General features: G+C 30.1%; 1 protein-coding gene across 1 annotated transcript; it reads right to left on the bottom strand.

The window, feature by feature from the left end:
* Positions 1-13,217: 13,217 nt before the first annotated feature.
* Positions 13,218-13,669, bottom strand: LOC108904407 (oleosin-B6-like). Its single transcript, XM_018706954.1, has 2 exons — positions 13,553-13,669; positions 13,218-13,439 (listed from the first exon to the last, which is right to left on the bottom strand). The coding sequence occupies exons 1-2, from the start codon at positions 13,667-13,669 to the stop codon at positions 13,218-13,220; spliced, it is 339 nt and encodes a 112-aa protein (XP_018562470.1).
* Between the last annotated feature and the right edge of the window lie 1,388 nt (positions 13,670-15,057).

Raw genomic sequence — 15,057 nt, forward strand, 5'->3', positions numbered from 1 at the left:
CTATAAATCTCCAGAAATATTTCGGTTATCTAAAGACATTATCAGTAATGATCGACCGATATGCTCAAGGTTTGACAGCTCAACAGGCAACGATTTGTTATTTCGAATCACATCACGTGCTTACAAAAATTTCCACAGTGAATGACGTCAAGTGTTCTTATCGCAATTCGTTCACGTGGTTTAAAAAAATTGTAACTCTTATCTTTTTTATACTGTTTCCAAATACCTTCACATTGGTACCGTAATTCTGAGAGACATTTTTTTAACCACTGTGTACATAATAATTATTCGTCGGTCCGTACTCGTTCTATAAATAGACGCCGGTTATTGCGCAGAATTGTGTCAGATAAGGTACAAGCTCGTACATACGTATATAACTTGAAAATTTGAACAAAGCAGAGCAGACAGCTGTTAGCGAGTGTGACGTGTGTGGTAATAAATAAACAATGAAGTGTCACAAGCGCTTTGGACACCATGAATTCGGCTTAGAACCACATGGATTTGGCCCATTTCCACATGGATTTGGGCCAGGACGTCATGGATTTGGTCCAGGACATCACCGCTTCGGACGCCACGGTCTGGGACACGGATTTGAACTAGGACATCGTCATTCTGGCTTGGGACACCACGGTCATCGTGGCTTTGGAAAAGGACACCATGGTCATCACGGTTTTGGAAAAGGACACCATGGTCATCACGGTTTTGGAAAAGGACACCATGGTCATCTCGGTTTTGGAAAAGGACACCATGGTCATCACGGTTTTGGAAAAGGGCATCACGGTCATCACGGATTTGGACCAAAACATCATGGTCGCCACGGTCTGTGGTGGTAGACCCAGAGGACACCATGGAAACCTTCCTCATGGATTCTGGGGCAAATTCAATCCTTTTGAGTTAGACGACTCCGATGCAGAAAACTATTGTGAATGTGATGGCCCTCTTCAAAAAGGTGAACTTATTTCTATTATAGAAGCTCTGGCTGTTAAGACACCATTAGCTACTTCACCACGACCTACTGCTCGTTCGCCACCTGCAGCTGAACCTACGGCTTCCACAAGTGCATAAGGCCAAGAAAAACATTTTTTTTTTCAACATATATAATGGAATAAATGCTTAATTATTATTTATAAACATTTTGTTTGTATGTAAGTTTACGTCAGATGCATTTAATTAATATGTTAGATTAAGGAGTATTTAAACATATTCAGCAAACATAATTTTTTTAATTATAAGGTCATAAGTACATACCCTATCAAAATATTTTATACTATAAAATTACTTTTTTTAATTTTTTTTATATAATAAAAACATTAATATAAATATGGTGTTATTTTCCCAACTCTTACTTATTTGTGTTTTAATAAAATTCGTATCAAATTGTCTTTCTTGACAACATAGCTGTATATGTATATGTTGAGAGGACAATAATATAAACCAAAATAAAATAACATTAAAATAAAATATATATTGTTTTACTTAAAGTCCCTAATATTATTTAATAATGCAGTATTAATGTTATAAAAAAAACACTTCATTATATTTCTAAATTAATAAATAATAATGATATAATAATGAATAATGAATAATTGTATGACAATATTTTGATATTTGTCAACAAAACATTTAAAAAATAAAAAATGTGTTGATTTAAGTGATTTTTCAAATAAAAAAAGAGAAGTAAAATTAAAGGTAAGTTAAATATAATGCAGTACAGGGTGTTTCATAATGAGTAATTTTAGGGGGGATACTTCCAATACATTTTTTCGATTTGAGCAACCTCCTCTAAGAAAATATTCTAATCTCAAATTGGCCGAAAAAATTTGCTTTTATTTTTTTTATTAAATTTTTAGTTCCTGTTTGCTTACCTTTTCCTATTGATAAAAAATAATTTTTGGAAGCGTGTTAAAAATGACAAACGTTTTGACAACTGTTATATTAATTAATAATGTAAATTATGTATATCAAATCGGCAAGGAAAAATAATTTATTTTTTTGCTCCTAAACCATTAAGTATACGAAAAATGGGAAGAGTAAAAAAAGTTTCTAAATGAAATGTAGTATTAAAAGCTACTATTTTTCCTGTTGGAATTGGCTAACGTAGAAAAAAGTTGTGGGAGAATAAAACAAAGGGCCGCTAATTTCTTTCACTCAAAGACATAAACCAGAAAAAAGACCACGAAAAAATACCATTCAACTAGTTGTTAACGTGTACCAAAATTCAAATTTCTAAGTTTAGCCGATTTCGTGAAAAAAAAATAAAAGCTAATTTTTTCGGCCATTTTGAGATTTGAATATTTTCTTAGGGGGGCTCAAATAAAAAAAATATATAGGAAGTACCCCCCCCCCAAAATTACTTTCTAAACACCTCCTTAAAATATTTGCACATCATTATGAAACACCCTGTATATACAATGTGTCGCACTCTTGTAAACTTTTCTATTGTTGATTTTTTGAGAAAAGTTGGGAAGCCATTGGCAGTAATCAGATGTGTAATAAAACATAAATATTCCAAAAATTTCGAAGTTGTCATTAAAAACTATTTAACAAAGTTGTTCGAGGACTCAAAAATGCTTAAATTAGTCAAAAAAGAACAATAATCACATTTTGCAAATAAGAAGATGCGATATTTAACTATTTTATTTGAATCAAACAAAAATTGTAAGAAGTAAGTAAACTTTTATTTTATATTTAATATAATATAAAAATAGCTTGGTAGAACAATTTCCGGATTGGTTGACACGTTGTCGGGTTAGGTTTCTTGACGTTTTGAGGGATAGGGATATACCGCTCTCTGCCTCAGGAGTAACTCTAAAGGGTTTTGAGCTTTTGAGCCTGCAAACCAAATAACAACTTATTTAATTAAAAAATGGAAATATCAAATTAGAACTAATGAGAAAATCCAAGCAAGTTCTATTCAAGTTGTAAACCCCAAAGTAATACACATTTTTCTAATCTTTTTCTAAATTCCTTGTACACATGAGATCATTTGTTGGTTTATGTTGGCAACAGCTTCCTGAATTTTTTGCATAAGTAAATCAATGTCATCGCCAAAATCGTTTGAATACACTTTTTGCGGTAGACATCCCCATAAGAAATCTTCTAATGGGACAAGTCGGGTGTCCGTGTAGGCCAAGGTAGTGATCCATAGCGTCCGATTCATTTGTTTGGGAAGTGAACGTCAAGCCAGTTTCTCACTAGAAGTGTGGAATGTGCAGGGCATCCGTCTAGTTTTGCCAAAACAAAATTATTGAGAATTTCCAAATGTAGCCCAGTGCCAACAATTTTGAGAGTAAACCAAGCCATTACTTATGAATATTGATTCATCAGTAAATGAAATATTGTAATATTTCGATTAGTTTCTCGACCATTGTTAAGCAAATGTCCAAACGACGACCATCATCTCCATCAAGCAATTTATGATTTAACACTGATTTGAATGGATAGATTCTGTAGTATACTAATATTCTTTGAATATGAGATCTGATAATATCTATGTTTTCTGACCTTTTCCGGAGTGCCATCTTTGGGTTGTCTTGTACAATGTCAATAACTCCAACAGTAACAAAACCTTTATCATTATATTCTTTTTTATCTTCTTAATATTCATTACATCACCAGTGATATTGAATTTTATAATTAGCTTGCGAACTTCTCCATGAATTACAGTTACTTTTGGATACTTTTCATAAAAAAATATTTATATTGCACATCGATATGAAACATTAGCGACTCCATAACATTTCACAAGATAAATTCGTTGCTCTAGGGTTAGTATTATTAATAAAAATTATTCGGTGGGCAGTTGACAAATACGTAAGATAACTTAATATCAATATTTTCAGCATGCCCATAATTTATGCTGAAACTAAATTTAGACATCTCTAATAATGATAAAATTGTTAATTTATTACTGTCACATGTTGACAGCTTTACAATCCATTATATTCAGCACATTTATGCACTGTGAACCTGCCACCCCATTGTTAATGACTGTATTCGTAATAATTTTTGAACACATCTACCTAAAAAATACCGTTCCATTTATAACACTTGTAAAATTTGTAATGTATGCAATCATTTTAACTGATATATGTAACAGAGATTATAAAAAAATAAGGTACGTATACAAGCTTAATATTCAGCAGTTTTGTGTTTTGCTCTCATATAAATGAAATTCTAAACATAGATATATCTAAAACCCATTTTAAATATTGATCCAATATATGCAACCAGTTTTACAATGGATGTATTGCTTTATATGGAGTTTCATACTTATGTAAACTGGATATAATAATTGTAAAACAGAAAGAATTTTTGTCAGTACTGTAAAACTCTATAATCTATATTAATAAATAATTAAGCTTCTAAAGAAAAAGAACTGTTTTTCCTTAGTCAACTGATATGTAATTTTCAGAAATTATCCCAGACTAAAAATAGCTTCTACAGTCTACAGAAGGCATATTGTATGTGTTGTATTGCATGTATTGTATTGTATGCAATGTATTGTATGTATTGTATTGTATGTATTGTATTGTATGTATTGTATTGTATGTATTGTATGTATTGTATGTATTGTATGTATTGTATGTATTGTATGTATTGTGTTGTATGTATTGTATGTATTGTATTGTAACTTTAAATAATCTCATTAGGGAGTCAGATAAAAATGTAAAAATCTCCTAAACTATATAATAACTCATACCAGACGATTGAATTTATTCGAAATGGTTCTCCGAATTATGCTCCACTATGCCTTTTGACATTTTTATCGATCCGATAGTTATTGTACATGTACCCGTATAGTTGGTTGCCTGTAGTTCAGTAATTTTAATCTACTTTTGATTGATTCATTTTTGACAGAAAATACATTTCTGATAACATATCGTTAACGTTGTTGATTGTGAAATTTTATCAAACACGAAAACTGGAATTCGATGACATTTATACCACATTATAGAATCCTTGGTAAATTATATCAGTTTGTAATGTATTCTCTAACTAGTGATTGCTGATACAAATCGCACTGCATTATATAATGATGTAATAGCCAGTGTACAACATTAGTAGGTATTATCGATTGGTGTTTTATTCATTGTTACCATTCGCATCTGCAATATGTTGACAATAACGATTTTATCAAAAAGATACCGCTTCAGAACATAAAATGTACCTATGGCATTCAAAATCTTTTGTAAATAAAAAATTTATTTTCTCATATTATTAAGTCGTACTCATATAATTCTGAAAACTCTTTAATAAATTAATAAAATCTGATATTCATCGATTGCTCAAGTTATATAGTGAATATTTTGTTAAGGTGAAGTTTTTCTCAAATTTTTTTGTTTATTTATTGCAGACAAAATTTGTCAACCATAAGTAATATGTTCTCGTTGTGTATAACCTCATTACGTATACTTCAAATCAAATCGAACTATTTTACTAATTTATTTTATTTTGCATTTCTTTTCATAAAAATACTAGTATGAGAAGCAAATATTGCAGGAAAATCGCAATGAGGTCAGTCAGTAAATTTTCAAAAACGTTCTTATTTTGTATACACAAAGTATTGCTCATGATTAGGCGATCCTGAAAATTTCAACTCAATCCGTTGAGCGGTTTTCAAAGTATATTATTTTCAAAATGCGAATATTTGTCTCAGCCGTGGCAATGCAATGACGTCACCGCATGGGACGATCAGCCGGCTTGGCGCTACTTCTAAATGAGTATCTGCATCTACAGAATGTTTTAGCGTTTGTGCATATTAGATTTAAAAAATGGAAACAAATTTCGTAGAAGCAGATTCTTCTAATTTGTCAGAAGTAGGTTTATTAATGGTTATGGATTTTTTTAATAAAAACCACGACTTTATCAGTGCTGAGAGGGGAGTGAAAATACAAAGGTTACGTTTCAATAACACGTAAAGCTTCTTTAAAGTACGTTTGTAGCGAAAGTTTTGATGTTTTTGTACAATAAGAATACTAAATAAGGATTTAATTGGACGAAACCGTTTCTTTCACAGGTTTCAAAAGTTTATCTAATCAAATACAAAATTCTTATTACTATTTTTATTCCCATGGAAACTACATAGAATCTACCTAATATCTTATAAATATATTAATAATATAATATTTATTATGAATTTTTATATAAATACTTAGTACCTTAGTAGGTATTTGTATAATATTTACAAATAATCAACAATGGAAAACACAAGTGTATAGTGTTTCTAGAGGATACAAATATATTTATTACATACCTAAATTACGCAGGGTAGTTTTGTTGTTTTCAAAATAAGTCATTTTTCAAATAAAAGATATTTAAAAAAACAAATCAAAGTAGAGACTTATAGACTATTGATTTTAGAAGTTAATTAAATATTTTTTTCAACACATTATCTTATTTTGCTGTTAAAAAATCTCCTAATTAAAAATACAGATAGGGCTTGGAGTATGCTACATTTCTTTATTAGACTGAAAATGTCTCATAATTCCTCAACATTGAGATAAGAGAAATAAAAATTATAAATATATTTTTTCTTGTATCAAAATGACCATCACACTTGGAAAATTAGAGCGAAATAATGTATGACTAGAAAATTAGAATATAATCTATCATAAAATAATTATAAAATATTTTAGTAAAATAAACTGAATAAATTCCTCTAGATGCTAATATTAATATAATACCCTGTACAATTACAAAATAATGTACTTATTCATTATATTCCAAAAACAAAATAATCTTATTTATTTATTTAGGTAAATTAAATAAAGATGTTTCATTCTTTTTATCGGACAATTCTAGCGATTTTTAGATATTATTATATCTAAAAATCGCTAGAATTGTTTTAATTATTATCTAAAGCCATTGTCAATAATATTTGATTAATAAACTTTTTATAGTTCAGAAAATAATAATTTGTTACTTCTTATAACCAATATCCTTCTGGAATCAATTTTTTTTTGTTGTAATACAGCCACGTAATAAAAAACTATATGTGCCCTGTTCTTTATTAGCAGTTATAATGTTATAAACCATCTGAAAAAATAAATATTAAAAATTTAATTTAAAACAAAATTGACGTATGCCTCTTCCACACTGTAACAGAATAGTCGATTGTTTTTCCATATAAATATACTAATTTTAAAATATTTTAGGAGCAAATAATATGTCGATAAAGGTAATGTATTTAGAGTAAGATTTGTTTTAATCACTGTGTATACATTAATGATTCATTTTATTTCACCACCTATCAGCAATATTCGTTCTGTAAATAGATACCGTTTCAGCAGAAGTGTCAGATTATCAGGCAGGTATATAACCTTCAATTAGAGCACAACGAAACAGAAGGCTGTTAGCCAGCGTGAAATATCAAACTACATAAAACATGAAGTGCGACGGTCATTTTGGACCCCAAGAATTTGGTCAAGGACCCCACGGATTTGGACCATTTCCCCATGGGTTTGGACCAGGACACCATGGATTTGGTCCAGGACATCACAGTTTTGGACCAGGGCATCATGGTTTTGGACACGGCTTTAGCCGAGGGCCTCATCAGTTTGGCCCAGGACAGCATTTACCTCAATTCTATGGACCAGGACACCATGGGCACCCTGGCTTTGGACCAGGACATCACGGTCATTGTGGCTTTGGACCTGGACATCACGGTTGTGGACCAAACCACCATAGAGATCTTGGGTGTCATAAACACAGAGAACACCACGGACCCCCGCGTCATGGTTTTTGCGGAAATGGTCACCATGAAGGCTTTTGTGGATAATACCTTCTGCTCCTGCACAGCTTGCAGTACATGCAGCTGGACCTATGGCTTCTATAAGTGATCATAGTCATTGAAATTAGTTTTTTTGCATATACAATAAATGATTTGTTATGTAGGTATAAGTTTTTTATTTACATATAATCTTTTTAGATATGTACCTGTATTTAAAATTAAAAATGTATATACATTAAGGATTTTGTTTGTACCTAGACGTATTATAAAAAATACAAATTAGTGTAAGTGTAGGATAGTTTATAAATTCTATTTTTTTAGGATTTTTTTTTAATAATATATTCTATTTTAATAAAAACGTAACTATAATTAAAATATTTTTACTAATTACTGGTTAGTATTTCTTAATACCTCTGTATAAAGGCCACATGTTACAAACACTAGTCTAAAACGACTCAACATAATGAAGATCTGTATTTTAACAATTATACATAGGTACTTAAGCACACATCCTATATACGATATCGGCATGAAATTTTGTTATAAGCAAGCAAGGATATGTACTTACTACAATTTTCAAATTTTGTGGAAACATTTTTTGGGCACAGTAGGCCATGAAATTGAGGCAGAAATAATAATTAGATACAAGATAGATCTCTCTGATTGTGACTACTACTTTTTATTTAATATAGGACTGAAATAACTATTACATTAAATGTATCAGGTAGGTATTGCTTTTTTCATTTAACATTGTAAATTGTTAAACAAATTTGCTCTATCACAAGCATATTATAATGATTATCCGCAAACTACTAAGAATTAGAAAAATGTGTTAATTTAATAATTGCTATATTATGCTAAAATTATAAGTTGAAAATGATTTAAAATATTATTAAAAATGCAGATGTAGCCACCAATATATTAATCCTAATATCTATATCCATCACTGATTAACAGATTTGTATATCATTTCAGTGCATTGTTTCTCTAATGAGATAAATTTATTAGCCCACATTCTATCAATCTACATCAAACATCTTGAGATACATTTGATTGTGTGTTGTTTTAAATATGTATTTGGGAGATGCTTTACTTTTGATATTTATTAATTAAAATATTCTGTTCCTACTTAACTCAAATTATTTTCTTTGCCAAAGTTTAAAAAGTGATTAAGAGATGTATTATTTTCAATCAATTTATTAACCTTGATTTAATTTCAGTTGTAGCGCAGGCCATTATAGCTGCAAAGTGAAACGGTTGTGTACAGCCGACAAAGTAGCTGACCAAAAAGCCTTCTGCAAGTCCAAAAATGCTGTGCGAGATTTTTATGAAGTGTCTAGGTTAATTTGTCGTCTAAACTAACACTCAAAAATTTTTCCATTCGTCATTCGTGATCTCTGAGTGGCTCTTGTTTGAAAATAGTCAACTCCTTAAAGTCGACTGTCTTCAGTTTTCTGATGAAGAAGTCTAGGTAGACTTTTGATGGTTTCACCCTTATACTATCTGTTCTGTACACCAGTTATCTACTGTAATTATGTTAGGCCCATTGAGTGAGCTTACTGATATGTCTAACGATTTACCTGAAACAAATATAAGAGCAATTGCTCCATCAGTATGTGCGATATTTTCTTTAAATCTCAACACTCTCTGTATCAAGAAAAACCGTGTTTGCAAGAACTTGATTTATTAAGATTTTTTGTCTGGAATGATCCAATGAACAAACTATAAAATCTTATATTACAGAATTTTTAATATAACACATACATATAATCCAATACAGGCAACCAGCTTTACAAAATTGATTTAAAGAATATCTTTAGACAGCAGCTAGTATCAGAACCACTCTCATCTCTATTTGTATTCGCATCCATCCCAAACTTTCTTCCCTGGTGAGGCATTGACGGATATTATCAACTTATCTTTGAATAATTATGCAGTGTACTTAATTGCTGGATACTTTTGAACAGAATGAATTTTTGTTACCCACTCTAAAACTTCAAAGGACATCATCCAAGAATAGCAAGTCCACTGTAACTGATTTTAGAGAAATTGTAATACAATTTATATTAATTAAACACAAGAAATTATATGTATAGGTACGATACATTTTCCAGAGAAAGGATATGGGAATGAAATATTATCAATATTATAATCTTAGTTTGGGTTTTATCTTAAAAAAAAAATGGTTTGAAGATGTGAACTTTTGGTAAAAAAAATATAGATTTGCAAAGCTCGATTTACCTACTAGGATTATAAAAGAGTATCTACCTAGTTAACTTTTGCTCCAAGACTAGTTGTAGGTCCACTCATTTTTCTTAATTTTGGACTTGAGTTTTGTGCGCAAACTGCAGAATTATTATATTTTGTAAGGCTTTAGGTGGATTTAGATAAAAAATCGTTTGTAAAAAAATATCAAGAAATGCAAATTCATTATAAAATTCTATAAATTAGAAAAACAGTAATAATTGGCATTACTTTCGTATTATGAGGCTCATGGCTAAGCTATGTCAGTTTGTAATTTATACCCTAACCGCTGCTTTCTGATAGAGATTGCGCTTCGTTATATAATGATGCAATAGCCTGTACACATTAGTATTATCGATTGGTGTTTTATTACTGCAATTAAATTCATTGTTAACATTCACATCTGCAATATGTCGACGATACAGATTTTCCCAGAAAGATATTACTTCAGTACATAACATTTGTTCTATTCAAATCCTTTTATAAAAAAATATAGATTTTTTCACGTTATCAGATTTGTATGACATAAAATCAAGCTTATTAATATTAAATTCACTTGACATCCATTAGTTCATCAAAATTATTTAAAGCAGGCAGTATCGAGTTAGACCTATTAAAGATATTCGTTCTACTACTAATACTTATTATCAAAGTTATCAGTTATATTTTTGTAAATAAAATTTGTCAACAATCTCATTGTCAGTGTAACATCAATAGGTAGAATAAAATCAAACTATTTTAGTCACTGACAAACTTGTTAAGTTTTTCAATTCTTGTCATAAAATTTATGGCTATTAAAGAAACTTATATTATTGAAATACTACCACTGAACATTGAACTCTTGAAAAAATATACAAGAATTTACAACAAATCATAGTTATAAAATTTAAATTATTATGTGTTCACAAAAATTAAAATAATATGTACTACATACTGCTTATGTTATTATGAAATGTACTTAAATTCTATTATTGAAATCTAGTCCCGAATAAGACTTATAAGAAATACACCATGGCTTAGATATTTTGTCGGTTTTGGGTAGGACAAATGTTTTATACTCAAATCGTATTCATCTGGGAATATGCCTATTCATTGAAAAAATACTTTATAGTGTCAATCCTTTCTGTGTACATGTTTCATGGAATTTTGTAATAAAGAACACTAATTTTACATACATAGAAATATATTTACTACTTTAATGTCTTATAAATAAATATACAAGGTATATCAGTTTTTAATTGGGAAATTTTGCCAGGCGATAGAATTCGCAAAAATAAAAAGATAAGTTCATTTGAATTTGTATGTTTTAAAGCTTTGTTTTCAAGATACAGGATGTTAAAGATAATAAAAAAACGTTTTCTCAAATATCTCAAAAACTACTTGGCAGATTCTGATAAAGCTTGCTGCATTTATAGTAATAATTAAGGGGCTTAATATGATGTAATTTTTAGGTACAGTCTTTCTTTTTAAGAAGAGAAAATCGTTTATCTGCCTGCCCATGAAAAAGAAAATTTAATTTCATTAATAAAATAACGCACTGTTTTTTTTCTAATATGCTTTGTAATCTTCTTGCAATGTTTAAAAATAATTTTAATTTAAAATATAGTAAGGATGTTCAAGCGTCACCCCCCTGGAATAATTAAATTTAAATCTAATTATATCAAATTAAATTTAAAACTGAACGTCCCAAGTTTTACCAAATCGGCCGAGTAGTTTTTTAGGTATTTGAAAAAAAGTTGATTTTTTTATTAACTTTAGCACCCCGTATCTCAACAACGTAGTATTAAAACATACAAGGTCATATAAATTTTTCTTTTTTTTAAGTTTTATCGTCTATTAAATTTTCCCAATTAATATCTGAGACAGCCTGTGACCTAGGGGTCCTACCAAAGGTAACGAAATGAAATCAAGTCACTGAACTATAGGCAACCAACTCTATGCGTGAGTATTATTTTTTAGTTCAATGTGGACTATCGACCTGTATAATGAGTCGCAAGGCCGACACAATAAATAACAATTTTATCTTTAGAGACGTATAATTTTAGCTTCGGCAAAAATTATGCATTATCGTAAAAATACTGATATTACTGTACTGACACTATATATGTGTTTTTAATAATATAATTCAACTTACCTTTCAAACTTTTTTGTTTATCAAATCAAGTGTCACTAAAATTAACATACTTTCCATTTCTTAGTAATACGTCGTTTTCGTGTGGCTGACAAACATTAAATTATTATTATTATCATTAATCACATATCTCACTTCAGAAATAGAAAAGTAATGTTTAATATATTTACCCACATTAGGTTTATTTACTTTTAATAAATAATGAAAATAAATAAATATTTCATTCGATTATTGTTATTAGGGAGTATAAATAAAAAACACACAAGCATAAGGTATTATAGATAATTTATTTAAAGACTACAAATATTATACTCTTTACACAAAAAATATTTAAAAAAAGGCAATTTCATAATAGAAACATTTTCTTTCGTTAACTGCAACATTTTGGAAAGATTTTGAAAAAAAATACATTTATTGGGAAAACATTACTTATATAGAAAGAAGTAAAAAAATAATAATTATAAAACTAGTCTTAATATATATTTAGAATATGTATAATATAAACTTTTAATATATATTTTTTACAGTATGTATAACATACGTCGAAATAAACTGTTTTAGTGTAACGACATATAGTTTGACAACTAGCAACACTAAGGTTGTCATAGTTAAAACTGTACAGATCATATCCTGACATCAAATACTTTACTTTTACAAGAATTAAAACCCATTTTTTACTTTACTATACATTACTAAGTAATGTATAGAAAGGAACCAATATAAATGATTTCTAAATTCAAAAAAGTGAAAATTTAAGAAATATAAGTAAATATATACAACTAGGTATATTTTTTATCATTCGGAGTCAGAAAATTATACATGTCTGTAATGTTACCAGTATCGCAATAATTAATATTATATCGCGGGAGATATTTTTTAGCACATACATATTGGTCGATAATTGATATTGTAGTGAAAAGTGAATCTCTATTATACTGTGTACTATGAAGTTGCCAGTAATGGTACGGTCACTACTAAAAAGGTACATTCCTTAAGAAAGATAAGTATATCTTAAACCTTAAATGCGTCTAACAAAATGACAAATAAAAAACTTATGATAATTAAGCATTTATTGCATTATGTATATGAAGAAAAAAAAAATTCTCAACCTTAACCCTTTGGAGAAGCCGCAGGTTCAGCTGCAGGCGCTGCAGATGATGCAGGCGCTGCAGATGGTGTAGGTGCTGCAGATGGTGTAGGTGCTGCAGCAGCTGCAGGCTCTGTAGGTGCTGTAGGTGCTGCAGCTGCTGTAGGTGCTGCAGTTTCTGTGGGTGCTGTAGCTGCTGCAGGTGTTGCAGGGGCAGTAGGTTGTGGCGAAGACGCTAATGGGGTCTTAACGGCCAACGCTTCGATAATAGAAACGAGTTCATCCCGTTGAAGAGGACTATCGCATTCACAGAACCCTTCAAAACCACAGTCGTCTACTCCGAAAGGGTTGAAATTACCCCAAAATCCATAGGGTCCATTACGATCTCTATATCTACGACCACCATGACAACCATGGTGTTTCGGTCTAAAACCGCGATGACCATGAGGCCCTGGTCCAAATCCGCGATGACCATGGTGTCCTGGTCCAAAACAATCTGGACCAAAGTGATGATGTCCTAATCCAAATCCATGTCCAAAACCATGATGTCCAGAACGGTGATGCCCTGGTCCAAATTTATGATGTCCTGGTCCAAATCCATGAGGTCCTGGTCCAAATCCGTGGGGTCCTGGTCCAAATCCATGGGGTCCTGGTCCAAATTTGTGTGAAAATGGGCCAAATCCCTGGGGTCCAAATTGAAGAGGTCCGCAACGCCTGTCACACATCATTTTTTTAATTTGTAATTGCACTTCACCTTCACTAACAGTTTTATGCTTCGTTGTGTCGCAACTTGAAATTATATACGCCGTATATCGACCGAGTATTATTTTATCTTATATGAGTCTGCGCGAATAGTATCTATTCATAGAACCAGTGAACAAATGAATTATTATTATATACACGGTGGATAAAGAAATATATTTATCGGAATATTTTAATATAATTAAAATACTCTTTTGCTTCGGAAATATTTGAACAATAATACATTTCTGTGGAAATATAATACTTGCTAGTTACAATATAAAAAACTGTAGCTTAAGGTTCCTTCTTGAGTTTATACTATAATATTTTCTTTTTGAGGCAGTACGAATTTCAATAAAACGATAGGAGCAATTAAGAAAATAAAATTAAAACTCTGACGTCGAATATTCTGACAATTTTTGTAAATACGTAAATTAGATTGATTATAAATAGCAAATTATTATTTTTTAAATTGTACACAATAATTATAGGTATTTTATCCAAACTTAATTGATAACATATTTAGATAAGCAAAATAATTCTAGAGCTTTAGAGATTATTCTTGACAAAAAGATGTGTATAATTTATATTTGATTAATTTAAATAAATAAGACTATTTTTTCAGAATAAAATGACTTAGGATCAGTAGTTTTCTTCTTATAAGTATGACAGTGTACTTGACAGTTAAACAAAGAAAAAAATGGTGAGCGTCGATAAAAAACGTTCTTAAAATCTATGACGTTTCTCACAGTTATCTGTTTATTAGCTTGCAGTATAAATTTTAATTTTAAAGAGATATGACATTTTTGGTCTAATAAACAAAATGTGCTGCAAACCCTATTTGAGATGTTTTGCCTACACAAATTGCATTAATAAATATTTGATTGTTTTTAGCAGATAAATTAGGAAGTCATTAGGATAAGATTTAGTCCTTATTATTATTGTTAATATGTTAATAGAAATAATAATTGTTAAAATTGATTTTGTTAAATTATAATGTTTCACATCAATCCCTTTGTTGAAATACAAAATACATTAAATTAAAAAAGGTGATAATAGAAGATTCGATTAACCCAAATTTTATGCAGTCCCCCTGTATCAGATCACTTTTAATATGAAGTA

The sequence above is a fragment of the Anoplophora glabripennis genome, unplaced genomic scaffold (assembly GCF_000390285.2).
Source record: "Anoplophora glabripennis isolate ALB-LARVAE unplaced genomic scaffold, Agla_2.0 scaffold77, whole genome shotgun sequence".
Classification (NCBI taxonomy): domain Eukaryota; kingdom Metazoa; phylum Arthropoda; class Insecta; order Coleoptera; family Cerambycidae; genus Anoplophora; species Anoplophora glabripennis.

What these genes read in the sequence shown, in the direction of transcription:
- LOC108904407 (XM_018706954.1), bottom strand. Translation starts at nt 13,669, where the DNA reads ATGGTCATCGCGGATTTGGACCAGGGCCTCATGGTCATCGCGGTTTTA. An exon ending in TGGACCCTATGGATTTTGGG is followed by an intron (nt 13,440 to 13,552) that starts GTAATTTCAACC and finishes TTGGCCGTTAAG; the next exon opens with ACCCCATTAGCGTCTTCGCC.